This window comes from Thermoascus crustaceus (assembly GCF_041956765.1).
Source record: "Thermoascus crustaceus strain CBS 181.67 unplaced genomic scaffold VTN00scaffold_5, whole genome shotgun sequence".
NCBI lineage: Eukaryota > Fungi > Ascomycota > Eurotiomycetes > Eurotiales > Thermoascaceae > Thermoascus > Thermoascus crustaceus.
The window spans coordinates 2,155,982-2,181,443 of record NW_027192531.1 but is presented as its reverse complement, the minus strand read 5'-3'; the positions used below and the strand labels follow the sequence as shown (position 1 = coordinate 2,181,443).

At 50.9% G+C, this 25,462-nt stretch overlaps 10 protein-coding genes across 10 annotated transcripts; 5 read left to right on the top strand and 5 right to left on the bottom strand.

The window, feature by feature from the left end:
* Positions 1–20: 20 nt before the first annotated feature.
* VTN00DRAFT_8279 (uncharacterized protein) lies at positions 21–1,440 on the top strand (the record flags this gene model as incomplete). Its single annotated transcript, XM_069435115.1, has 2 exons — positions 21–385; positions 483–1,440. The coding sequence occupies 2 exons, from the start codon at positions 21–23 to the stop codon at positions 1,438–1,440; spliced, it is 1,323 nt and encodes a 440-aa protein (XP_069286545.1).
* A 2,025-nt stretch (positions 1,441–3,465) lies between these two features.
* VTN00DRAFT_8278 (uncharacterized protein) lies at positions 3,466–4,980 on the bottom strand (the record flags this gene model as incomplete). Its single annotated transcript, XM_069435114.1, has 2 exons — positions 3,466–4,849; positions 4,913–4,980. 2 exons carry the CDS (start codon positions 4,978–4,980, stop codon positions 3,466–3,468), a joined length of 1,452 nt encoding a protein of 483 aa, XP_069286544.1.
* A 1,069-nt stretch (positions 4,981–6,049) lies between these two features.
* VTN00DRAFT_8277 (uncharacterized protein) lies at positions 6,050–8,068 on the top strand (the record flags this gene model as incomplete). Its single annotated transcript, XM_069435113.1, has 1 exon — positions 6,050–8,068. The coding sequence occupies one exon, from the start codon at positions 6,050–6,052 to the stop codon at positions 8,066–8,068; it is 2,019 nt and encodes a 672-aa protein (XP_069286543.1).
* A 717-nt stretch (positions 8,069–8,785) lies between these two features.
* VTN00DRAFT_8276 (60S ribosomal protein eL22) lies at positions 8,786–9,578 on the bottom strand (the record flags this gene model as incomplete). The annotated part of the gene is made up of 4 exons (XM_069435112.1): positions 8,786–8,912; positions 8,996–9,192; positions 9,325–9,360; positions 9,564–9,578. 4 exons carry the CDS (start codon positions 9,576–9,578, stop codon positions 8,786–8,788), a joined length of 375 nt encoding a protein of 124 aa, XP_069286542.1.
* Positions 9,579–11,197: 1,619 nt separating this feature from the next.
* Positions 11,198–12,279, top strand: VTN00DRAFT_8275 (uncharacterized protein; the record flags this gene model as incomplete). Its single annotated transcript, XM_069435111.1, has 7 exons — positions 11,198–11,274; positions 11,329–11,414; positions 11,524–11,591; positions 11,680–11,854; positions 11,910–11,927; positions 12,124–12,163; positions 12,252–12,279. The coding sequence occupies 7 exons, from the start codon at positions 11,198–11,200 to the stop codon at positions 12,277–12,279; spliced, it is 492 nt and encodes a 163-aa protein (XP_069286541.1).
* A 614-nt stretch (positions 12,280–12,893) lies between these two features.
* VTN00DRAFT_8274 (uncharacterized protein) lies at positions 12,894–14,415 on the top strand (the record flags this gene model as incomplete). The annotated part of the gene is made up of 8 exons (XM_069435110.1): positions 12,894–12,959; positions 13,057–13,093; positions 13,230–13,283; positions 13,498–13,631; positions 13,742–13,847; positions 13,936–14,021; positions 14,101–14,250; positions 14,341–14,415. 8 exons carry the CDS (start codon positions 12,894–12,896, stop codon positions 14,413–14,415), a joined length of 708 nt encoding a protein of 235 aa, XP_069286540.1.
* A 503-nt stretch (positions 14,416–14,918) lies between these two features.
* VTN00DRAFT_8273 (uncharacterized protein) lies at positions 14,919–15,597 on the bottom strand (the record flags this gene model as incomplete). The annotated part of the gene is made up of 2 exons (XM_069435109.1): positions 14,919–15,421; positions 15,555–15,597. 2 exons carry the CDS (start codon positions 15,595–15,597, stop codon positions 14,919–14,921), a joined length of 546 nt encoding a protein of 181 aa, XP_069286539.1.
* A 2,240-nt stretch (positions 15,598–17,837) lies between these two features.
* Positions 17,838–18,308, bottom strand: VTN00DRAFT_8272 (uncharacterized protein; the record flags this gene model as incomplete). The annotated part of the gene is made up of 2 exons (XM_069435108.1): positions 17,838–18,156; positions 18,259–18,308. The coding sequence occupies 2 exons, from the start codon at positions 18,306–18,308 to the stop codon at positions 17,838–17,840; spliced, it is 369 nt and encodes a 122-aa protein (XP_069286538.1).
* An 811-nt stretch (positions 18,309–19,119) lies between these two features.
* VTN00DRAFT_8271 (uncharacterized protein) lies at positions 19,120–20,469 on the top strand (the record flags this gene model as incomplete). The annotated part of the gene is made up of 2 exons (XM_069435107.1): positions 19,120–19,244; positions 19,323–20,469. 2 exons carry the CDS (start codon positions 19,120–19,122, stop codon positions 20,467–20,469), a joined length of 1,272 nt encoding a protein of 423 aa, XP_069286537.1.
* Positions 20,470–22,774: 2,305 nt separating this feature from the next.
* Positions 22,775–23,538, bottom strand: VTN00DRAFT_8270 (uncharacterized protein; the record flags this gene model as incomplete). Its single annotated transcript, XM_069435106.1, has 4 exons — positions 22,775–22,821; positions 22,895–23,086; positions 23,140–23,277; positions 23,331–23,538. The coding sequence occupies 4 exons, from the start codon at positions 23,536–23,538 to the stop codon at positions 22,775–22,777; spliced, it is 585 nt and encodes a 194-aa protein (XP_069286536.1).
* Between the last annotated feature and the right edge of the window lie 1,924 nt (positions 23,539–25,462).

Below are 25,462 nucleotides of genomic sequence, written 5' to 3'. Positions count from 1 at the left end.
CTACCGTGGGTGCAGACACCATGGCAGCTACAGAGGACGTCGGGCGGAAGGTCCGCAGGCTTTCGAGCCTCGATGCCAGCAGGGCGGATCTCTACAGCGGTCCCAGCGTGGTCGTGCCGCCAAAGCACCTGATGGCGACGAGCGATGCGCACGATACGGCAAAGTCCATTGAGATGGCCAAGATTCACCTCGACGAGGAAGTCTCGTCAGAAGAGGTGTCTCCGCGCTCTGCCTCGCCCGTCTCTAGGCCCGCCATCAAGACCACCGACCGTTACGCATTCGCTTTTGATATCGACGGGGTTCTTATCAGGGGCGGCAAGCCCATCCCTGCTGCTGTTGAGGCCATGAAGGTCCTGAACGGTGAGAACCAATTCGGTATCAAAGTGTAAGGCTTCCTCAATCCATTTGCTCACCGTTTGCTCTTCTCCATGAGGTTGACTGGATCTTGCTCCGTTGGACCTGTACTAACTGCTGACCTCCAGGCCATACATTTTTGTGACCAATGGCGGAGGAAAGACGGAGGAGGAGCGATGTCTTGACCTCAGTCGACAGCTCGAGATGGAAGTTTCGCCTGGGCAATTCATTTGCGGCCACACTCCAATGCGGGAGATGGCTCAGAGGTACAACACCGTCCTCGTTGTGGGTGGTGAGGGTGAAAAGTGCAGAATTGTGGCCGAGAACTACGGTTTCAAAGACGTTGTCACTCCCGGAGACATCATCAAGGCCAACAAGGAAACAACCCCTTTCCGGAAATTGACGGAGGAGGAGTATAGCAATTCGCGCGATCGTGATCTCAACAACACTGTCATCGAAGCCGTCTTCGTCTTCGCTGATAGTAGGGATTGGGCTGGTGACCAACAGATCATCCTGGACGTCCTTATGTCGAAAGGTGGCCGTCTGGGCACTCGCTCCGAAACCTTCGAGGAGGGGCCTCCAGTCTTCTTCTCCCATAACGACCTCGTCTGGTCCACAGCTCACCCGCATTCCCGCCTAGGCATGGGTGCTCTGCGGGCGTCCCTGGAAGCTCTCTTCAAGGCGGTTACAGGAAAAGAACTGAAGACGGTCGCCTTTGGCAAGCCACAACTGGGTACCTTTGAATTCGCAACCAGACTACTGCGCCAGTGGCGCAAGGAGAACTACGGTATTGATAAACCTCCGGAGACCGTCTACTTCGTGGGAGACACGCCTGAATCGGACATTCGCGGCACCAACGAATTCAACAAGTCCGAGTTGAGCGACGCCCAGTGGTTCTCGATCCTGGTCAAGACTGGAGTCTACCAGGAAGGCACCATCCCTCGCTTCCCACCACAGAAGACTTGCGAGAACGTCCTGGAAGCGGTCAAGTTTGGAATGCAACGCGAGTTCACAAAGGCCGTCAAGGAGTCAACCGTCGGAGACGTTGAGCCCAGGGTGACGGAGACGGCCATCGTCGAGGAGTAATTCGACTCAACTCGTTTTCCTCCATACATATTAATTAGTTCACCAAAAGACTTTCCTTTTCGTCTGGACCAATCAATGACATATGATATGATTCCCAATTTTGTATTTATCTTTTTCTTTTTTTCATTGTGGTCTGTTCGAGCGATGATATCCATGTTCTTCGTGTCTTCACGCCAGCGCAGACGGTTTGACGATGCTTCTGCTGATGGAGTCTTCTGTCATGTTGTCTTGGCTATTTTCCCATGTCTATATCTGGCGTCGTTTCTATTCGAACCACCTCTTGTCCGGGTGAAAACTGTATGTTGGGATGGTGTTTACCTAATTTCCATCTTACAGGCTTGTTTTGATTCCCTTACGGCTCGGCTCTTCAATTCTGGTGATAGACGGTTGGTTTCCTATGAAATGAAATGGGACACGATGATGAGAGAAAAGATCCATTCAGCTTTAGAAAGAATAGTTAAAATTTAAAATTGGAATGACATTTTTTTGTCTGTTTCCTTTTTTTGAGGTGTATCTCTCCCTCTCTCTCTCTCTCTCTCTCTTCTGCGATGCATGCCTTGGCTTGACCTTGGTGGAAGCTGGCTTAAGCCCAATCAGGATGATCAAGATGATTAGGAAAATTGAAAGATGCGGAATAGAGAGAGATAGATGGATGGATACGGGATGTCTTTAGCTTCCACCTGCTGGGTCTATATTACTATCCGGATCCATGCATGGATGGGTGTTTTACCTATGATACGGGTACAGATCGAGACATACGCAAGGAAAATATCATCTTAAGGAGGGCATGTACTGTATGCAATGTAGCCATTTTACATCTATGTACCCGTATATCTATGTCATGACTCCGTAACTTACGTACATAGCAAAAAACATAGACGCTAACTGACTGGCTTGCTGGCTTCATCAACTTCTTCAATCAATCGACAAATAAACAGGACGAATGAACAAACAAAATCGCAAATGAACTCACTGGACAAACTGGCTAAAACAACAGATCATGTCAAACACATTTTTGCTCTGTGAGCTTAGAGTCCTGATATGTATACCTAGGTACAGCATGTACAGTAGGTTACATGGGTGCTATAGTACGTACCGGAGTATCCGTATCCATCCATGGACTTTTTCCCCCACCTCTTCTGCTCTTGAGGTTCTGTCCCGACTTGATTGATCTCTCCTCCCCACGCTCTTCGACTTGACTCCACTCCACGTTGGTGGGTACCCATCATGCATGCAATGATGCAACGCGCCTGTCCGTAATGTTCCGTACCTGGCACACTAGTGTGGAGGTAGTAGTGTCGTGGACAACGGCGATCGTCTTCTTCCCCAGATACGCATGACACCCGAACCCGACCCACAGGCCCTCGTGAGGGCTAGGTACCGTCAGAACATCCATCGATATCAGACGGTCCGGAGCCGGAGTCTGGGCACGGGTGTCACCTGCACCTGCAAACCTAGGCGGAATGACAAAACGGGAAAGCCGAACGGGATCCAAGGATTCTAAGGTTAGCACAGTATGTACGGCCGGATGCGCCAACCAAGTGTCATCCAGACTCGTATGTACAGTGCGTGGAGAGGAAGCACTCTACCGAGGATAGATATCTTTTTCGGGACTGTGGTAATAGATGATGGCGGGCAACGATTTGTTGAAAACGACCCAGTGGTTTCTTCGCGACGAGCGCGCATACAGTGGATCGTGTCGGTGACGTCCGCTTGTGTTTTGTCGTTATCGTTAGAGTCATAACAATCATTTTGGATAGAGTCGGGATCATACTCGCGGCGCTGGTTAGCATGGACGGATAATGTCACGAACAGATGGGGTGTTCGTGTTGATTCTCCTCGCCTCGATGAATTCGCGGGGATCGGGAAGCCATGCAAGCATGCTTGCTCCACCGTCTTCCCCGCAGCTTCTTCTCCACACTTTCACTCGCATTCCTTTCTTTCATTCTCTTTCTCCACCCCCACAATCTCTACACGCGACTGTACAGTGCATGATAGATCGCGATCGTTGGCAACTGGACGGGATCAAATCTTGAATTCGTTGTCGAGCCAATGCTTGACCACGAGCTTGCCCTCCTCGAAGGTCTTCTTGGGCATTCGCACGATGATGGCTGCATGGCTGTGCCGGTCATTGTGGATGAAGACCGGGTATTTGCGGAATCCGATCGCGTTGAGTGAGTCAATGATGGCGAACTGGGCCGGGGTGAGAGCAAGCGGGGAATCCTCTTTGGAAGTCTGACGAGAAGAGGCGGAGATAGAGTTGGTTTCTTCTTCCGCCTCGTCCATGCTACTGTCCTCTAATAGTGGAGTGCTCCCATCCGCTGGGGACATTGTTTTCTGGCTGGGAGACGAAGACGTGTGTCGCTTCCGCAGCTGGCCTTTCCCTGCAGTTTCCCCGTTAGAGTCATCAGACAGGTACTCGGGTTCCTGAGCGGCATTGACGTTCTCAAAAACCTCCTCTACGGCGTTCCGGACATCCTGCACGATCAGAGGCACCCTGTACCCGCCAAAGACCACGCCCGTCTTCCCTGTCTCGTGAAGCCGGATGCGCTGCTGGCTGCGGAGGGTCTGGACCACGGAGTTCACGAGGAACAGGATGGAACCGAGGGCAAGGAAGATCCAAATGAAGATCCAGAAGGGCAGTTTGGTGAGGATCCTGACGCACTGGCCAGTGTGTTTGAAAACTGACGAGAGCTCCTTGTTCTTCTCCTTCTCCGCTTCTTCCTCCGACGGAAGGAGGTGCATGTCAGGGTCGATGACGACCGGCTCATATCCCTTGATGTAATTGAAATTGAAGCTCTCTGGGTTCCGGGCATAAGGCTCGGTCTTCGAGATTGCGGTGGTGTAGTATGCGGTCGCGCGGTCGTTGGCGATGTTCGAGTAGACGCATCGATGCTTGAACTTGGCCAGCGCCCGCATGAAGATGCTGTCCGGGTCCGCCAGAACGCTGAGCAGGGGCTTGCCCGTGTCGCGGAAGGAGTCGATCATGAACAGCTGGCGTCCCGACATGGAGACCGTCCGCGCACCCAGGACGTTCCACATGTGGTTGTGGATGCCCTTCAGCGGCGTGCGCACGCCGACGTGCGGCGACACGAAGGTCGTGAAGTTGACGGGCTCGAGCTTGTCCAGCCATCCGCGCGAGTCGAGCAGACCCAGGGCGTACCTGGCGACGACGCCTCCCAGGGAGTATCCGACCATGCTCAGCTTCTTAATGTTGTACCCGCGCGCGGCCAGCTTCTCCAGGGTCTCTTCGATCTCGTACGCGACGCGCTCGCCACCGAGCTCGATCCCATCGTAGGTGAAACTTCCAGCATTGCGTTTTGCGGCGAGAATAATTAGACGGTCCTCGCTGTATCGTTCGCGGAGGGCGGAGGCCACATAGTCGAGGTGGTGCGGGTTACCCCACAGACTGCCGAGTAGAGCCGTAGGTTAGCCCGCGACGTCATGGTGGCGGGCTAAGGGAAACACTCACCCATGGACGAGCACGCAGAGGTGATCAGCCTGGGGCTGTTTGTCTGGAGAGACTACGTCTACCTCCATGACCTTGAAGAAGAGGGATTTCCTGTCGAAACTCGACAGGGAGATAGGGCCGAGGGACGCCGTGGTGGGCGGTGGTGTTTCTTATTTCTCTCCTTTTCTTTTCTGGCTGCCTAAGCAGGCTCGGATGGTCGCGTGCCCGTGCCCGATATGCACGGTGATCTTATCTGATTTTGCTTTGTTTGCACTGCTGCCGTGGTCTTTTCTCGTCCACGGACGCTTTCTCTTCTCTTGTCTGTTGTCTAGGGAATCCTCTCTTCGTCTGGGTATCAAAGCCGGTCCTGGGATATCTCTAAGGGCGCTTCGGGCTTTTCCAGAGGGTCCTTCAGGGCTCAGCTACGACTGCCGTCTGATCTGGGGTCTGCTCAGTGCCGACAAGAGCGACCGATAAGTGACCGTCCTCTCTTTCGGAGCCAACCAAAAACCAGGGAAGTTCTGGGGATCTCGGTCGACTCAGGTGGGCAAAGGGCTCAATACGCTCAGGGAATCATCTGTGAGGAAAAAGAAAGTCCCTTTGGAAGGGTGTCTTCACGTCCCTTATATCTTGTTTTCCCTCGAGCCGTGGATCCGTGACCTCTTACCCTACTTTTCCCAGACAGGCACAGTGTCTTGTGCGCGTTTTCCCGGTGAAGCGAGCTTTTTTGGCTCGCTGCACGAAACTCCAATATTTCCTTACGTGCCGGCCTTATCTGCCCAAAAGCCGCCTGGGAGATAAGAACGATTGGCAGAACGGAGCGGGACCACTGGTGCGGGTAGCAGGCAAATTTGCGTGGACGCCTGTGGAGCCGCAAGTTCGTGTGGGCTTCGATCCCATCTTCGCTGCCGGGCCTGGTTGGGCAGCCAAACTCTGGATTGCCTCCTACAGTGGATTCCCACTACCGTGTCTGGGATAGACAACGCAGACGAAAGGCGTCGGCTACGTCTGAGGCGCACGGAGACTAAAACAGCGAGCCCCTCCTGCTCTTGTGGCCGCGCTTAGTGCGGTACCTGTGTCTAATCTTATTTCCATTATTCAATTGTTTGCCCCTCACCACCCTCTCACTACCGTATTATTTTTCGTGTTGATTGAACCATGTTTACCCCACTTGGCCTGTTTAAGGATGTACCTTGTCCTCAAGGGGATCGCTGCTCTCTCTTGACCTGCATCTTCTCTCACCAAGAAGCCCGTGCTTTGTCGACTGATGAGGCCGCTTTTACGAATACGCCACGTGTGACGGGTGAAGATGCGTCCCTGAAAGGCCCACCCGCTCCAAAGAGAAGGAAGGTAGAGGCAGTCGACGAAAACGAAACGGGAAAGAGAAAAACTTCAGCTTCAGCCAGCAGTAGCAATGAGGGCAAACGAGAGCAGGCATTGGAGGACGCAGCATCCCATGCTGCAGGTCGGAGCTCACAGCAAACCCCGAGTCGCGATGTGAGGAGCCTTCAATCGACGGTTAAACGGGTCTCTCCGCCTCCGAAACGCACGGGGCCAGAATCTGGAGAAAATATCCCAAGAAGGGATGCCTCTAATGCTTCCGGACGGCCCACTGGGAGTCTTCCGCCGCGACAAGCGCCGAAAGAGGCGTTGAATCCCCGGATGATCACCAAAGCACCAGCATCTCATGCAGTCCGATCATCAATACTAACCAAACTACATGCAGCAATGTCCGCTCTGAACGATCAGATGGCCAAAGACAAGGACAGCTCCAAAAGGTCTTTGGTCCTGTCTCGGGATGAGCTGGTCACGATGGCTCTGGATGAGGAGGAAAAGGCAGCAAAGGATAATGCAGCTATCTATGCGAATGTCATCAAGCTCCGGATAGTGAAGCTCCAAAAGATGAGTAAGGAAGACTGGGAGAAGGAGGTCTTGGCGCACCTCAATGCGCGATATTATAAAATCGAACCAAGCCAACAACCCAAGAAGCCCGAGCCACTCTCGACGGGTCTCAATGCAAAGGAAGAGATTGCGCTAGCGTCGAAGCTCATTACTCCCTTGACGGGACGGGAGAAATTCGGCTATGTCACCAAAGCACCCACACAGGAGGAGATCAATTCTGCAAAGAAGGGTGTCGAGGATGCCAAGGGCTGGGAGAGATGTGACCGGTGTGGTGGCCGTTTCCAGGTCTTTCCAGGTCGCCGGGAGGATGGTGTCTTAACAACCGGTGGTGAATGTACCTATCATCCAGGAAAACCGATATATCCTCCGAAGAAGCCAACAGACCATATCACCGGCGGGAGAGAAGCATACTACCCTTGCTGTAATGAAACCATGGGAACTTCCGCCGGGTGTACCAAGGCAGAGCACCATGTTTTCAAGATCTCAGAAGTGAAACGGCTGGCATCAGTGCTTCAATTCGAAGAGACACCTTCCCAACCTGGCAAAGGCCCCCAGCCGCCTGTATGCTTTGACTGCGAGATGGGATATACCACGCTGGGCCTTGAGCTCATCCGGCTGACCGCAGTCAGCTGGCCTGAAGGCAAGGAATTACTCGATGTCCTTGTCAGGCCAATGGGCGAAATTCTAGACCTCAACTCCCGCTACTCCGGCATCCTGCCTGAACACTACGTCAACGCAATCCCCTATGGTACGCCAGTTCCGAAGGGCACCACGTCCGAGGACGGCGAAGTCGAACAGCCCCCGTTTCAGGTCGTCGAGTCCCCCGCAGCAGCGCGGAAGTTGCTCTTCAACCTCCTCCAGCCTGATACTCCGCTGATCGGACATGCCATCGACAACGACCTCAACGCCTGCCGCATCATCCACCCGACCATCATCGACACGGTCATCCTCTACCCGCACCCGAGAGGCGGTCTCCCAAACCGGACCAGCCTCAAAGTCCTCTCCAAGAGATATCTGGACCGGGACATCCAGACGGGTGGCGACAAAGGTCACGATTCCAAAGAGGATGCTAGGGCTACGGGCGATCTGGTCCGAGTGAAAGCTGCGGAGACGTGGAAGGAACTGAAACGGCAAGGATGGACCATCAAGGGCGATAAGCTGATCCCGCCGCCAGGCGCCAGTAGTGAAGAAGCTAAGTGGACGGCTGGGAGCGGAGGTGTGCTTGGGCCTGGAGCCGGGCAGAAGAGGAAGGACAATGCAGATCTCGAGCATTAATAATGGCCGCGTAATGATTAGACGGAGCATGTCATATGAGGTAAGAGAGAGAGAGAGAGAGAGAGAGAGCCTGGACTTGGAGAATATGTAGAACAGGTGGGGCACGGGATTTTTCACTGCAGGCACTACTGCTTTATTTTTTTGCATTTATTGCCTTGGATAGTAATGATGTGATACCCCCCGTTGCTTAGATCACAGATCAAACTATATAGAAAGTGCAATACACCATACGTAATCATATTTATACTTTTTTCAATAATTCTTTTCGGAGGGAGAAAGAAAAGTTAGGTCGAGACCAAGGGTTCAATTCACGTCTACCATTCGTAACGTCATGAATAGACTAGGTAACTTTGTCCGAGAATGTCGATACATCTTTCACAAGGCAGTAGTTCGAACAGAAAGAACGCAAGACACTGAAACCCAGGGACCATCAATCTCAGGCCGACAAAGGCTCCCATCTATCCCACAATCCCACATATCCCAACCATATAAGCCTTGATGAAAAGTTGCACCAACACCTCCCGAACAAGCGATATATCCACCTGTATCAGGCGGTTAAATCGCAACAGAACCCATATAAGATCTCATTTTTCCCGCTCTTGGCTGCCCGCGCCCAGGAGGTCTTTTGTTTGTTCATTTCGTTTCATGGAATCATGACTGGACGGCGAGCAAACGTCAAGCTGGACGACGTCATCGAACGACAGAGAAGGGACCAATTTAGTCCTCCTCCTCCTCGGCCTCGTCGTTGACGACGTTGTAGAAGCGGAGCTCGTAGACACCCTTGGAGGTGGACACGACGCGCAGCCAGTCACGGAGCTGTTGCTTCTTGAGGAACTTCTTGGTGCTGTGACAAAACCATCAGCTCTCATTCTCAAGTTTTTCCCGAAGGGCATCAAGTCCAAGGGGAAGTCGGAGAGGGGAACGTACAGGTACTTCAGGTAGCGGCCGGAGAAGGGGATATGGGTGACGACCTCGATCTTGCCATCGCCGGACTGGGAAATGAGGACGTTCTCGCCGAGGTTGCCGACGCGGCCCTCGACCTTGATGCGGTCGTGCAGGAACTTCTCGAAGGCGGAGACGTCGAAGATCTTGTCGCTCGCGGGCTGCGAGGCGTTGATCACGAACTGTAGAGTAATCCAAGTTAGTCAATGGGGTTCGTTTTTTTGGTTTTTTTGTTGTTGTTTTGCGAATGAGAGCGAAAAGTGATGGTTGTGCGACGGTGAGATTGAGATTGAGAGTGAAGAGACAAGACATACCTTCTTCGTGACCTTCTGAGGCTTCTTGGAACGAGCCTATTCATAGCGACAAAAGAGGGTTCAATTAGCCTACTGCTCCATTATGTCGAGAGATCCCTGAGTGTTCTTTTTCCCACCCTCTCTCCCTTTTCTCTCCAGACAGCGAGTCGATTGACTTGGGCCGAGAGAGAGAGAGAGAAAGAAGGGGGAGGAAAAGAACCTCATGGGGGAACAGCAAAGCATTCATTCATTCAACGTACAGTAGCGGGAGCCATTGTGACTGATTGACCGGGATGAGAGGTCTTGATGTGACTGAAGACAGCGACGCAAAGAGGTGATTATCCTGCGCCTTTTTTTTCGCGGTGGGTTGGAGAGGAAAGTAAATCTTTCGAGCGGGTGGAGCTTCAACTTTCGCTCAGCGGGAGGGCTCGGTGTGCCGTGTGCAGCTGTAACATTTTGGGTATAGGCTTAGGGCTTATTGTGAGGGTTAGGGCTACTGCTAGTAGGGTAAGGATTCCGCGGGTTTGAATCACGTGTATATTGCTCACGTGACTAAGCTCTCTTCCCAAGAGGTAGCTCCTCACAGCGCCACAGTGCCGAGGGACAACGCCACTCGAATGTTCTATCACGTGCCACTCACTTCGCCCGGGTGACGCAGGGCCCTCGCTTAACTACCCTCGCTAAATGGCACTAGTGCCACTAGCCCGCACGGACCATCTAGGCTCAGACATAAATATCAGCTGGACCCCCGGTCCTTTTGGACTTTTTCTTCTTTTCTTCTCCAGCTCTCTTTGCCTTTTGGCTTAGATCAAGTGTAGTATCTGTTCTTTTCAGTTTAATCTCTGAAAGTGTTCTAAGGAACACAACATTGATTAATCTTATTTTTGTACCGCGTGGCGGGGCCTCTGTGCTTGCGCAAGCCCCGTCGCACTGTGTCATCGGGCTTACACTACCCCCGATAGACGCGAACAAAACCCCCTTTTTTCATCAAGTTCGTCGGCTTGTTTCCGGCGGGTTGGAGAAGAAAGGACCATCTTCCCTCATGTAGCCTCTTGCATGCAGTTTCATCTTTCGCTAGGTTCTCAGTAAATATTGATAAGCTTGTTTGAGCTGTCGAGGTGCTGGTAGGCTACTCGAGTGTTAGACGAGGCTCTGTTCGAGTAGCGTGTACTCTGTACTGCGTACATAGAAAAGCAGGCTGTGGAAATGCCAATCCAGATAGCCATCTATCATTACCTACCCCAGTGAAACCCTGTCGGTTTCAGTAGTTTGATGCTACTCTGCAACTGCACTGCTAGAATCCTTGCCTTGTTAGCCTTGGTGCCTTGATAAGCCTAGGACCTAATGACATTGCTGCTGCTGCTGCTATAGCCATTTAATAGCCAACATTTAAGGCGATATCAAAACCTGGCCCCCTGCATATGGAACTGTTCTGGGAATCCCGCCGGGCATCACCTTTGTAAAGTCCACGTATATCCCAATCCCTTACCTACTGCATACTAAGCGTATGACGCCAACTTCTCTTGCCGGCCCGCCACGGTAGTAGCAACATAGAGATCATCGTATCGCAGGAGCCAGTCATGTGATCCTCCCTTCTAGTGCCTCAGGCTACAGGTGTTATCATGCTTAGTCATCACATTAGCTAGCCTACCCGCCTATACAGATCGCTAGATAGAATTCATATCAACCTGCTCTATTCTCGCAAGCCTTGTCCCGCAAATTGATTCTCACAGGACGGCCGATTTTTCTTCTTGCTTTAAAGATACAGTCAGCATCTTCTCTCCTTGTCCTTTCATAATCTCCATAGTCTCCGTTGAGACTCTGCGCCGAAGTCTACAAACCTACTCCGCGCCTTCGATATACACCTAGATCCTCACCTCTCGCGCTCAACGCCATGGGTTCTATCGTCCTTCCACATCTTCCAACGGCTTGGCACGTAGACCAAGCGATCCTCAGTGAGGAAGACAGATTGCAAGAGCCCTATTTTCTAAATGAGCGTAAATCAGTTGCTAACATGAAGTTTAGGGTAGTGATTCGCTTCGGACGAGACCACGACCCCGATTGTATGCGCCAGGACGAAGTTCTCTATAAAATCGCGGATCGTGTTAAGAGTAAGCCGAGGCCCTTTACAGCGGAGTCGACGTTCTCCAAAGTCGAGTCGCAGCCCTTCAAGGTCAAGTCGAGACTCTCGGACATATCTGACGAGAATCCTTGCCGCAGACTTCGCCGTGATCTACCTTTGCGATATCGACCTCGTTCCTGAGTTTAATGTTATGTATGAGCTCTACGTAAGTACAAGAATTCGACATTATGTCGGACTAAGACATAATGTCGCTGGAGCCTTTGGAGCGGTTCGAGTATCTAATCAGCAGGCAGGATCCGATGACAATCATGTTCTTCTACAGAAATAAACATATGATGTGCGATTTCGGAACCGGTAACAATAACAAGCTCAATTGGGTGCTGGAGGACAAGCAGGAGTTGATCGACATCATCGAGACGATCTATAAGGGCGCGAAGAAGGGGAGGGGTCTGGTCGTTAGTCCAAAGGGTAAGGATAAAGTTTGTTCCGTCAGGGCTTATGCTAACGGGTGAACTTTCTACAGATTACTCGACCAGATATCGTTACTGAACTTTTCTCCGTTTACGTGGTTTGTTGGTTGGCATTGCAGTTACGCGATATTGCTACGAGAACGACGAACGTTGGACATGGTGAGACGAGGATTATGGCGCATTGGTGGTTTGATTTAAGGCAAGCATGTTATTCTAGATTTTAGTTGATTTCCTCTCGTTATTAATGGACTGGTGCGACTCCAGCAGACTTCTACGTTGTTGCATGGCTGTTCCCTTTTCATAAAAAGTAAGCCCCCTCTATAAACTTGACGTCTCGCTGAGGTTTGAAACATGACTGCATTATCAGCTCGCCAGATTTTAATATTTGTTGCCAGCACTATCTTTTGCCAGCATCAGCCGTAGGAACTGCCATATTGCTCTGTGTCTCCGCTTAGGAGCTGACCGGCTGATGTCTCTGAGGTTTCTCCGATTTTCTGGGGTTAATATGGCCACGGTTTAGCCAAATTTTGTCCAGAGGTGGGCTCTGCAAGCTTTCTGGCATGTCTGTTGATCATTCATATAGGCTCTTTTTGTTCACAGTCCTGGAATTGATTACTGAATTACAATGGCAATGTCGCTATTTGGCGCATTTCTGTATTCACGGTAGGATTTAGCATCGAGAAAATGGATGTAAGAACAAGAAATTCTCGAGGATCTATTTTCCTAGATATTGTATATACGCCCCGCCAGCTTGTCCCACAAATAAATCGGCTCCTATTTCCACTGAGACGTTTCTTCTCAAAGCTGCAGGACAATTATTTTCTGATCCAAGGTATAGACAGGAAGCAGTAAATAGCGTTCGCAACCCCGTTTGCAGCAAATTGGTGTAAGAAGACGCGTGCTCTTGGCAGCTCACCTCCGCATTGAATTTCTTCACTATTTTCGTAACGGCACCACACCCGATCTGACGTCCACTTCTCGGATAGACAAGCACAAGCACCACAAACAGCCAAGTTGTGACGAGACAACTCTTCAAAATGATCGACCATGGTATCTTCGAGCACCTCCAGGCGAAGATCGATGAGGAGAGTGCCGTCCGTGATGTGAGCGCCCTTCTTTCAACTGCCAATGCAGCTCCGCCCGACTTCCTTCTGCCAAGACTCGCGAAGAACGACGTCAGAAGCTTACTATGTTTTCTAGGAACTCCATGACATTGTGCAGACGCTGGCAAGGAGAGGTTTGTGTCTCTTGTTTTACAATTACTTATAAGATATCTCAAGCATCTATATTTTCGTGATTAGAGGCGGGGCTTCGAGCTCTGTATAAATTAGGTATTTCTCAGGCAGAACTGACGCGATATGGATGTGCTGCAGGGAGGTCTACGCAAGCTGTCCTCTCGAGGGCTCACTCTACACCCGCGGATAAGTGTACGTCCGTCTTTCTTTCTTTTTTTTATAATGCGCCTAGTTGTTATTCATCTCTGGATGGGATTCCCTTTGTTCAGTTTTGTTTCCATTAACTCTTCTTTTGACATCAATCCTTCTTCATTCCCAACCAGCCAGCCATCGTATCATATACATCAAGTCTTAGATTATCGATGATGCAGGTGCAGACGACTAACAAGAAAAGGAGAGATAAAAGTGGCCCCTGTCCTTGAGGATGCGACCAAGGTGATCCTCGCCCAGAAGGAGGAAGTGACCCGTCTCAAGGCCGTCGCGTCCCAGCATCCCTTCTACAAGTACAATGGTGTCTGGACGCGCGAATTGCAGAATCTGGTGAGTGAAGTCGTCCCCCGGTCTTAGCTGATTGGCATTGAGAGATGCAATACAGGACGCAAAAGAGCGTTGCAGGGAATCTTGTCCGTTGACTACGTGAGGAATGATAGGTCTTTTCAATCGAGTTCTGCGCCTGGCTCGGTGGGCTCTCAGAGTACAAGAGCTCGCCGTCTGCCGCGTTCATGACCATTGAGGAGGTTGGGAAATTCTTGGATAGTATGTCCCCGTTGTCATACACAAATGAATGCCGTTTGATTGTCTCTCGCTGGAGCTAGCTAGCTAACAATATACGCACACATGACAGTCCCCGTCAACCTTAAAGAACAGGACGCCTTCCACCTCACGATCGAGGAGTACCTCCTCGCACTGATCTCAATGGTTGAGGAGCTGGTACGTTCTAGCTATCATCCTCTCTGCAACTGTTTCCTTCCGTCAGTAAATTCGACTCGACTAACATGAGACCTCTCAGGCCCGTCTGGCAGTCAACTCCGTCACGCTAGGCGACTACAGCCGTCCGGTACAGATTGGTAACTTCATCAAGGACATGTTCGCGGGATTCCAGCTGCTGAATCTGAAGAACGATATCCTCCGTAAGAGGAGCGATGGGATTAAGTACAGTGTATGTCCCCCCGTTTTTCCACACATCTCTTTATTCTGTGTGGTCTTTCTGGGAAATGAAGAGCTATCTCCGCTGATTTCCCGCGTACAGGTCAAGAAAGTCGAGGACGTCGTGTACGATCTCTCGCTTCGGAACTTGATCCCAAAGGGGAGCGGTGCTGCGTGAGGAATCGACTTCCTAATGTCTTGATAGAGGAACAAATCGTATAATGATTGTGATTATAACGATGACGGGGCCAAATGAGATATTCTTTGTATCCATGGTAAATCATGGCGCAGTCTTGGGGAAGGAAAAAGAAAGGGGGGCAATATGAACAAAATAGGGAGGGATAGTAATATTTAAGCGGAAAAGATTTTTCAAAAAGAGGTAGCTTGAGCGCTGCACGCATTTCGCAGATCAGGTCGTGAGCTAGTTGGAACTAGATGTTGACCAACAAAAGTGAGAAAGTCAGGACTATGCTCGATATGTCCTCTGTCAAGTGGTATCACATTGTTACTGTTCATCTCAGAACAGTCAGAGCAGGGTATCAGAAGGTCTCAGTAGTGCACAAATAGCCAATCGACATCGAAAGAGACCCTAGTAGAAATACATAATAACAGCTAGCTAGCGACACTGTGGTATCATCTCATCTCATCCAATCCACAAGCAACATTATAAGAATCCCAAATTCAAGACAGCTTCGCCTGCTCACCCCCCTTGTTCCCCGCCTTCGCCTTCTCAATCTCCTTCAGAATCGTCTCCTCCAGACTCTCTGGCTTGGTGGTACTCGCCCACCGCCCCACGACCTTCCCATCGGCCGAGATCAAAAATTTCTCGAAATTCCACTTGACCCTCTTCAGGCCCATGATGCCCGGCATCTCCGTTTTCATCCACTCCCACAACGGACTGGCATTGTCACCATTGACTTCGGTCTTACCCAGCACGGGAAAGGTCACGCCGTAGTTGACCTGGCAGAAGGATTGGATCTCGTCGTTGGATCCCGGGTCCTGACCGCCGAATTGGTTGCAGGGGAAACCGAGGACGGTGAAGGAGTCGGGGTGTTTGGATTGGATGGATTGGTAGAGGGATTCGAGGCCCTTGAATTGCGGGGTGAAGCCGCATTTGGAGGCGGTGTTGACGGCCAGGATGACTTTGCCTTTGAGGGAGGATAGGGGGAAGGGGTCGCCCTTCTCTGTGGGTTGCAAGTTCAGATTAGTTTGGATGGCTTTTTTGTTGGAGTATGCGTATATGGGGTAGAGTTTTGCGGGGAGCGCGGGGGTAGGATAGGATAGGATGGGGTGGATGGATGGATAGGGGGGACGTACTGTCGACGGGCTCAAAGTCGAAAAAGGTCGTTGCGGAGGACATCTTTCTTCTGGTATCTAGATTCTGATTCTTCTGACTCTGGCTCTGGAATCCACGGGTCTGATAGCGCAGACTTTTCACAAGTGTCGACGATGATGAAGCTGGCTTCGAGGTAGTCGAGTACCGGACACCAGACACAGGCGGGTTGGAACGGAACACGGAACAAGGAGCAACCCGAGATGGCGCTCGCAGACTATAAGTACCTGATGTACGACAGATGGTGGACGAAGACAGTGATACTAGTAGTATCCGCATGGCACAAGTCCAGTACCAGGGCGCAGGAGCGTCTTAAAAGGGTGGGACAAGACCTACGGTACCTAGCTCGTGAGGGGCCGGCGGAGATGACAGCACCCAGGCCCGGTGCCTCGGATGTCGTCCATTACCTTAAGAGGTATAAGATCGTATCTGACTACTCCCAGCCAGTGCCTGGATCCGATCCATGCTCCCTCTGATTTGGAATTATTGTTGACCCTAGTTTCTCAGATCTCGATTGATTACATATCAAACCAAATCAAGTACGGCTTTTCCCTTCCCTTCCCTCCCCGAATTCCATCCGGTGACCGGACGAACCGAGGAGCTACGGCATAGGCACACCGATGACCGACGAGCGACGAACGATGAAGAGAGGCATACGCAGTACTCCGTATGGCGTCTGCACGGTATGAATGCGATTGCGATGCGATGCGATGCGATGCATCCGTCATGCGCGTCACAAAAGAGAACCGAACCCGGTTTCAGCTAGCTAACCGTCCAACGAGGTCCCTACCTAGTCCTACCCAGTAATAGTACTGTGTAAATCGATCGTTATTCTGCGGCCAGCGGGAAGAAAGTCCAGGATGATCCTTGTTTTGTTTTTTTTTTTTTTCCGTCTAGTCCTTGATGACAAGAATCCCAGACGACGGGCGCAGCAAAAGCTGAGAGCTTTACAGGTTTAGAGCTCGGCCGTCGGGAATTACCTCAGCTAGGTAGTAGTAGGCTACTATCTAAGAACTAGAGCCTAGGCTGTACCAGGGTCCAGTGGCTAGGACCACACGTGCCATAGGGCCATGCCGTACTGGATAGAATGATAGATGCCGACAGTTGCCGTTCACAATTCACGAAATTTAAGCGAACGGCGTACCCTGTCATAATATGCGAGGATCGACAGGTGACAGGTTGTCAGTTAACTGACCCGTGTCGGATATGGAATCCGTGCCGTGTCTGCTAAAGCCTAACCAGGAATGTACGTGGTTGTGGGGATCCTCAGGTGTCCAGATATATATATATATACTCTGTAGAGCCTTTTGTGGCGCAAGGCCAGATGCCTTTTTATTTTAATCGCGGGACATGATGATAAAAAAAAAGAGAAAAAAGGCAGTCCAGTATATTTTACCTAGGCATATAATATATCTAATCTAGGCGCCCATATCCAGAGAGTAAACACATTATTATTTTTTCCCTACAATTTAGTACGGTGCATCTCGCAAGGTCTGAACAAATAATGTTTGGGACCGAGTATATGTCGATTTTTATATCGAGGCAGATATTCTGCGTCTGATAATAACAAGGCTATTACTCTACCCATCAGCTATCCTTCAATTGCGCGTCACGTCGAGGCAAACGCCGCCGCATGCGACTTTCCTATCCTCGCAATCATCACAATTGATCATGTAGAATATCAGCATAATGAGACATTTCATTCCACGGCCAGCCGTACACAGCACTTCCAAATATCCATCCAGCCAGAAGAATCGTTGCGAAGACCCATTGGCCCGAGTTGGAGCAGAGACATCCATCCATCATTCCAGCCTTTCCTCTCCGCTGGACCATCCTCTTTCCTGTGCGCCGCTTGATGAGTACAGACATCGTTGGTTAGGAGCTTCGTCATGCTCACCCCGTTGCAATTGCTGCTGCGTTGTGGAAGTATCTCGTAGGCTGAGCTCGCGTTTTCCTGAGTTGGCCTTGATGTAGTTCTCTCGTCATCCGTGTCTGTATCCTTCTTTTCCCACCCGCGAACCTGCTTCATACCATTGCGGTTCCGTAACTCATCCTTAGTAGACTCGTAGACTCAAACCTGTCACGTCACGGGAGACAGGACAAGACAGGACAGGGCGCAAGGGAGGGAGACGGAGGCGGAAGTCAACCCCAACTCGACAAGACAACAAGTCATGCATGCATGTCTCCCACGTGGGATAGTGGACCGACCGCTCGTTCTCCATCCGTCATCGAGATCACTTTTTCAATTGACGTGATCGTGAGCGAATCTATTTCCCCAACTCCTCCTTCAAAACATCAATATCTAACTCGCCCATAACCCCCAACACGACGCCCAAACTCTCCATGAACCCGTTCACCGCGACTCGCAGCATCCGGTTCGTCGTCGCGCGGTACGTTGTCTGCAGAAATGTCTTCTTCTCCTCCTCAATCCCCTCCACTTGTTGGGTTGTTCCGTCCTCCGCAGCAGGGGTAGGTGTGGTCAAGGCAAAGCTGCGCCGGACGAAAGGGGAGAGTTCGGCGTCGACTTGGAGGGCGCGGAGGGCGGAGGAGGCGAGGCGGTGGGTGGGGAGGGGGAGGGAGATGGTTCTATTTGATCGAGGTCCCTATGTCAGTTCTCTTGTCTGTGATGGATTGACTGATCCATGGGGGAAAATACGAGGGCCGGATAGGGATAAGACGGGTACGTACAAAGAGTAAGGAAACTCAGACTCCAAAGAAGAAGTCGCTGCGGTGGCCATGATGGTTGCCGAAATAATAATATATCGTCTTGTCTGCCTGACTTCTCGGAAGTGCGTTAAGAGGTCGCGGGAGAGGAGCCAATCAATCAATGAATTATCAAGAAAGTGATAAAGAAAGTCTGGCCTATCGTCACAATTCTGGCACGTAACAACCAAAAGGAGGAAAGATATTAAGGTAGGTAGGCTACATGCCCCGCGAGTCGCACACACTACACAGCGTCGCCGACCGGGTACGGGTGGTAGGGTGGGTGTGCGGCGACGCACTCAATGTGCCCGTGCATCGATGATTCAGCAAATAACGTAATCCACCACCGAGCGAGCGCGGCCCCTACATTCTAACCCCCCAATTTCTACCCTGAATGCCGCAACGTCTATTGTATTAAAAATTCTATAAAAAAAGCACCTATATACATGAATCTGAAGCTATTTACTAGGGCATCTGGTCCTAATATGGCCAATCTGATGGCAGTTACTGCACTGCGGTGGTGCTCGTTTTTTCCGCTCCTGCACTTCCCCTAATGCTTGCTCAGCTTCTTGAACAAGCTGCTGGCCTTGAGCACCTGTTAGAATGCCTCCTGTAGCAATGAAAGATCTAGGGGCTTTGAGAATGACAGTCAATAAGCTCCTTGATAAGTTGCATCTGCTTTAGTACCTCTGCAGTAGAATGAGGAGTCTTGCAACCCAGGGGCCATGAGAAGAAGAAGGTGGTGTAATCTTTTTGGCCTAGTGCCATTCAATCCCCCAGACGTAGCTTCAAACGTATGGGCAGATAGCACACCAGCCACATCTTCAGCAAAACCAGCATCACAGAATGAAGTCACCTCTCGAAGCTCTCCACATCGAGTTGATTGAGCTCATCGTGACATTCCTCGAACCCTGCGACATCGCCTCTCTCCGACTGACGAGTCGCACCATAGTGAACAAGGCTTCTCAGGGGTCTTTCACCGCCCTCTTTAAACACAAAAATGTCGAGCTGACGACGAGGACACTGCAAGAAACGGTGTGAGTGACAAGTCAGGGCCACCTGGGACGTCTTCTGCAACATTGCACCATCACTGGCATCGTGCGCAACGAGACGACGGCCGCAGATGAGGGCACTGAGCACTTGCGTCTTCTGACTGAGGCCTTCCGCAACCTGAAGCAGCGTTCCCCGAAGGGTGGGCTTTCCTCGCTGTGTCTTCGTGTCGCCGCGCGCATTGAAGGTGCAGACGGGGAGCTCACCGAGCCGGACAGCTTTGGCTCCTGGAGAACTGTCTGGGATGCGGCGCTGCGTACCTTCAATGTCACAATGGCGGCGCTGAACGAGTCTCAGCTAACCGTGGGTGAGCATCTGGATATCTTTGGCAGTCTCAAAGGCTGTACCCTGGCATGCGATGCCTTTCTGGCCTTCGCTCAAAAGTTTGCCTCGATGCATATCTTCGGATCCTTGAAGAGATTGACGGTGAGCTTGTCGGCGCCATATAAGGCTGCGACGGAGCATGAATCCGAGGCAGCGGTCACCGAGACAGAAGCTCAAGCCGAAAGCAGGCATTCGAATCTCATTCTCCAGAGCATCATGCAGGTGTTACCTATCATGCCAGAATTGGAAAGTCTCGACTTGCACTGGTACAATCTTGGAGCTAGCATGTCCACTTCACCAGTCCCATCCGCGACTCGCCAGGGAAGCGGCACCAGCTCGGCTTCCACAAGTCTCAAAGAATGTAGTTTGCGTGGGATTTATGTGTCTGAAAGCGATCTACTCCAGTTTCTCGAGGCCGTCCATCCTGCAACATTAACGCTGACAGATGTCCGCCTCGTTTCAGGGACATACGCTTCTATATTCAAATATCTGACAAGCCCAGACAGTCCAGTCACATGTTATCATCTGGATGATATCCGTGAGAAAAACGCTCTTGTGCACTTCGACGTGCCGGGGAGCTCCAAGTTCCGGTACAGTCGCGACACCGTGGGGCCCAGCTCACTCACACGACAAACAAGCCATGTGAAGGAAGAGATTCACTATCGCTTTGCACGTGGAAGGGCAATTGGGTCTGGGGAAAGGTGGCGCTGGTTGAAGAGCAAGGCTCAGGAGTTTGGTCCGCCCGACGATGGCGTTTATGACTTCATTGAACTAAATTCGCAGAAAGTTGCAGCTGCGCCCGACGACTCGGATGATGATTAATTATGTATCTTGTGTAATTTGTTTAACATATATAGGAACTAAAGATAGAAATAATATGGTCTGAGTTAACTATATCCCGTATAACAGAAAAGAAAACCTCGCCTGTGGAGCATACATTTAAGGGAAACGTGCGCAATCGCATTTGTGGAACGCCAGAAGCTGACAGTGTATGGTATATATCGACTCCTAAATCGATCGGGCTGCCCTCACTTCACCTGCGACAGTTATATGGGCAGACACTTATGATCGCCTCGCTCATAGCCGGCGGTCCTGACATGACTGATGACCTTGCCATTTGCCGTACTCTCGAATCCGCAGGAATGCATCTTCACACGTTAGTTGCCGTTGTCGTCAACTCTGAAAGCATTTAACAAGAGACCATATCGGAATAGGAATCATATCTAGATAAACCCTCTCAACTCAATCCGTCAATCCAGTCTCTTCCGCTGCGTATAGGCCCTTTCCGTGGCCTCCTGTTTCGACTCAAACCTGCGACGAATCTCTGCAACCTTTCCATCTGGCATCGGTCTAGCAGTGGAGAACGATGTCTACGCACTCAACGGATGACTGAATTTCGGTACTATAAAGGTTAAATATTAAATATAAAATATATTAAATTATTTACTAGTTCTTTCATATCCACTAATGTAAATTTAAACTATTTGTGTCTTGGCGTTAGGACCTCTGAAAAAAAAGCGAGTGTTCGGAGGTCAGACCAATTCTGCAAAGTAGTATATAATTCAGAGGATTGAATAAGCATGTCTAATGTTCGGGTTCTTGAAGTCTAGCTTGAAGCCGAATGCTGTGTCCGAATCTCCCGGCTTCCCAACGAACCTAGTCCCCACAAATCATCCCATAACTGTCCCCACAAAGTTAACTAGTCACTCCATCCCAGCGGCCCTTGTATTTGCAGGACCCCGCAAATTCATCACTCATGTCTTAGTCGTGTTATTTCAGTTAGAACCTTTCTTTCCCCGTCTCAGGAATCACAGTCGTGTATGTACTCGGGATGTATATACATCTATGCCATTGCTGATTATATTGCATGCATGCAGAGCTTGGTTAATCTCCGTTGTGGGAAGAGTTCCAGAACTCTGTGACGAAGCCATAGCCCTATTGTCAGCCGAATATTACCACTATAATAATTCATAAAAGGTCTCGGGATCATTAACAAAGAGATATTCGGAAGGTCTTAACCCCTAAGTCCATGAGAATAAATAGTCAGTTAGTCAGGTAGATTCGAATAATCAGAGCTTTCATCATCATACCTTCGGATTACTAGGTTCGCGCAGCCTGACACCTATTAAATCCGTACTACACTGAAGCTTGCTATTTGAGATCTCTAGGGATCTTTCCCCCACGGATAGCAGTGTCACATTCTTTCTTATATTTGACTACCATAATGCTGAAATTGTACGCTGTTGGTCGATATGAGAGAGAAAAGGTAGATTGGTATCAGTCAGTTCCGAAGCGTCCATCAAACTTTTCTAGCTTACCATGATTTTCACGATAAGAGGATTTACTATGGTACCTGAAACTCTAGGTTGCTCAACCCCCTTTTTTTTTGAATTTGCATGCTAATTTGGTGGCATTGTGACGCATTGGATTCTCTAGAATTATATAGGAGACGCGGACGCGGATGGGGTGGCCGGGTTGCTTGGGTGGCTTGTGGATTACGTTAACTAGTTAACTAACTAATAATACACATGCAGTCAGCGCAGCGAGTACCTGCATTCGATGGCTCTTTCCAATCACAACTTGCAGTCCAACTGAGCTACAAACCGGGCTCATCAATCCAAATAATAAAAAAGAATTTTTTTTGCTGATCTCTGGAGAGCAGGCACCACAGACGGGGTAAAGTGGACTGTCTCCGCATTTGCAACGGTTTCCAAGTACTACAAACCTCGAAAATATTTATAGTCGCTGAGGCTCAACGGCTCACATATCCAGAGAATTATCTCCACTCAGCCTAAACTGCAACTACAGAATTCCCCAAAACTATCCGAACGTCAAGTGCAAATGATTCAAATATTATCATACAAGAACATTTACATCAACATACACGAAGGCAGTACTTTTGCAAAATCCGCAACTCGTTGAAGCTGAAGAGTACTATGTACGAATCCTCTACGAAGAATGTAATTCCCGTCAGAGGCAAGGGAAGAAGTTTAAAAGAAAATTCTAATTGCCATGGTGCTCCCAAATAGTCATGCCTTCGTCTAGTTAAAATTCGAGACTAAGATACCGGAGCCTCACATGACATGAAAGCAGAAGACCCTAGACGCTCCGCGCGAAAACGACTAATTTACAGGAGGCCGAGAGCCTGGACGAACTGGGTAGGGCTGATGAGCTCTGTTTTACCAAATGTTAGCCACGCATTCATTCCAAACGGTTGGCATAGACGCCAGATTCTGTGGATACATACGCTGCTCAAGACCCTGGACAAGGTTCTGACCGAGGGCACCACTGGCACCGGCCAGAGGGGTGTTGGCGAGAAGGCCCTGGAGGTTGTTCAGGGCGGTGGTAGAGAGCAGGCCGTTGACAAGGCCGGTGACAGGGGCGGTCAAGCCGCCGAGGCCACCGGTCAGGTCGTCACGCTGGGTAAGACCAGAGACAGCTTGAGATCAGTCAGCAAAAGGTCCAAGTCCATGTTATCGAGTTGATACATACCGCCAGCAGCCTGGGAGGTGGTGTCCTGGACCTTCTCTCCGGCCTCGTTGACAATCTGGCCAGCCTGGGCGGTGAGGGTGTCCCTCTTGACGGGGAGAGGGACAAGGCGCTGGAGCTCAGCCTTGACGCCCTGGAGCTCTGATGGGAACATCAGCTACTGGTTCTCTTCCTTCGTGGATTTCATCACATACCGGTCTGGACGGAGTTGAGGTCAACACCACCAGTTGCGCACTGGAGAAGGCCACCAAGAAGGGTGTCAACCTGGGCGACAGCGCCGTTGACCTTGGTGAGAGTGGCGGTGAGGGCCTGCTGGGCCTGGATGTCCTGTCTGGCCGAGATGGCGGCGGCAGAGGCAGTGCTGGCAACAGCCAGGGTAGCGACGACACCGGTGAACTTCATTGTTGCGGTTTTTTGCAAAAAGAGTGACTTTGTATTAAAGAATGTATGGAGTTGGAGAATGAAGGACACGAGGGAGCGTTTGGCTTGCGAGAGAACGACTGCGTGGTTGAAGAAACAAGAGAATGTGCTGGGAAGACTGGCTGGTGGTTTATATACACCAACGGCGGCCTGATAGGGAGCAGCCCCTTTTCAGAGGCTAGCAACCCCAAACCAGCACCTCGGACCTGCGCCCAATCTCAAGGGGTGGACGACCCGGAGGAATCAATAGCTCCCAACGACAATATCGATCGACACACCAAGGGGACCGGGTCACGGAGTGGCCCTCGGAGGTCTGCCCATGATTGAGTCGGGTTATAGTGATTAACCTTGTGCCTGCTGAAACGGTGCAAGTTAAACGAAGCTAAGCTTCGCAGTCCCAGCTCTCCGACATCACGGGGGCTCGGGAGGGGGTGACGGATGACGGCCAAGTTGATAGCAAGACAGCGGGAGAAGATGGGAGGCGCATGGCAGAGACGAAAATTTTCGATGAGTTCTTTGTTGATCAGACGGGGGGGATGGACTCGATGGAGGGAGTCGAGGAAGTTCTGATTATTGTCGACGGTTCAACGGCGCAGGAACAGGCGTGGAGCTTGTGGTGCTGTCACTGGCTGGAGGCACGCGGGGCACGGGGCCGGGGCGACGCGCCAAAGCCGTGCGGGCCGGTCTGTCCCTGTCGGGCTTCACGACTTCACGCCTCGTCCCACCCGGCCTGCTGATCCGTATTTTGTGTCTGCACGTCCGCCGTTTCGAATCACACGGCTGGTGTGCGGTGTGCGTGCGGTGCTACTTCATGGCTGGAGATAATGATGTCCCAGGCATCTACGACAGAAGTTGTGGTTCCGGCTGTTTCGGGAGCATAGGGGTGCTTGAAAGCTGTCTCTGCTCTTGAGTATCGGGAGGTGCGGTGGTTGCAACAGTGCAACGGGCAGACCGAGGTCGCACGAGAAGGGTTGGCGAAACTCTATCCCCTGTCGATCCCTGATAACCAAGTTAGGCAGTTCTCCAGGCACCGTATCCGATGCATATCCGACCGCTGATAATAATCATGTGGCGAATCACCACGAGATCTTAAGGGGCCGAGATGTGATGATATCATGATATCAAGCTTTTGATCGTTAACCTGGGAGCTCTGTATAATAACCGCCCGGTCTTAAAGGGCATACCGCCTGAAGACTGGAGGCCTTTTTTCGATCGGCTAATTACCGAGGGAATTATTGACCCATTACGCAGTACTGGGAAGGTCGATACGGGCATTCTTATCATCATTTCCCATCAATAACGATCGCCTTTCACTCTTCCACCGCTGCAGCATGCACCGGGAGACACTCCTGGATAGTGATGCGCAACGAACGATGGGCCCCTACGCAGTATGATCAGCCTTCGGCGAAGTGCTAACGCCGTTATCTACACCCAAGTGAGTAGTCAAATCCGGGACAGCACCTCAACCTTCTTTAGGACCCCCGGGTTTTGATCTGATAACGATGAGACCACGGCATGAAAGGACTATCGACCTTTCACTGTGGGGAGTCTGCTTCCTCCGCAGACCTGGTTAAGGTTGGGCCAACTCACATGTGCTTTGCAAAGGGCCGAAGCCCTAAGAACCAGCGTCCCTTCGATCTACGCAGTATTTCTAGGGATTAATTCCCATCGGACGAGCAGCCATGTTGTATCACCTGATGGAAAATCAGCGGCAGAAAAGAGATGTCGTGGACTTGTTGCGCTGCAGGAAGGGAGGTTCAGCGGGAATCAGTGATCTCCAGAGTCCTGACGGGCAGATGGCGTCGGAAATCGAAGAGTATTAGCAGGACATGGGCATCCTGATGACTCACAAGCAGTCATTGCAGAGAAAGAGATCAGGGTTGCTCTTGTGGCAGCCAGAACACCT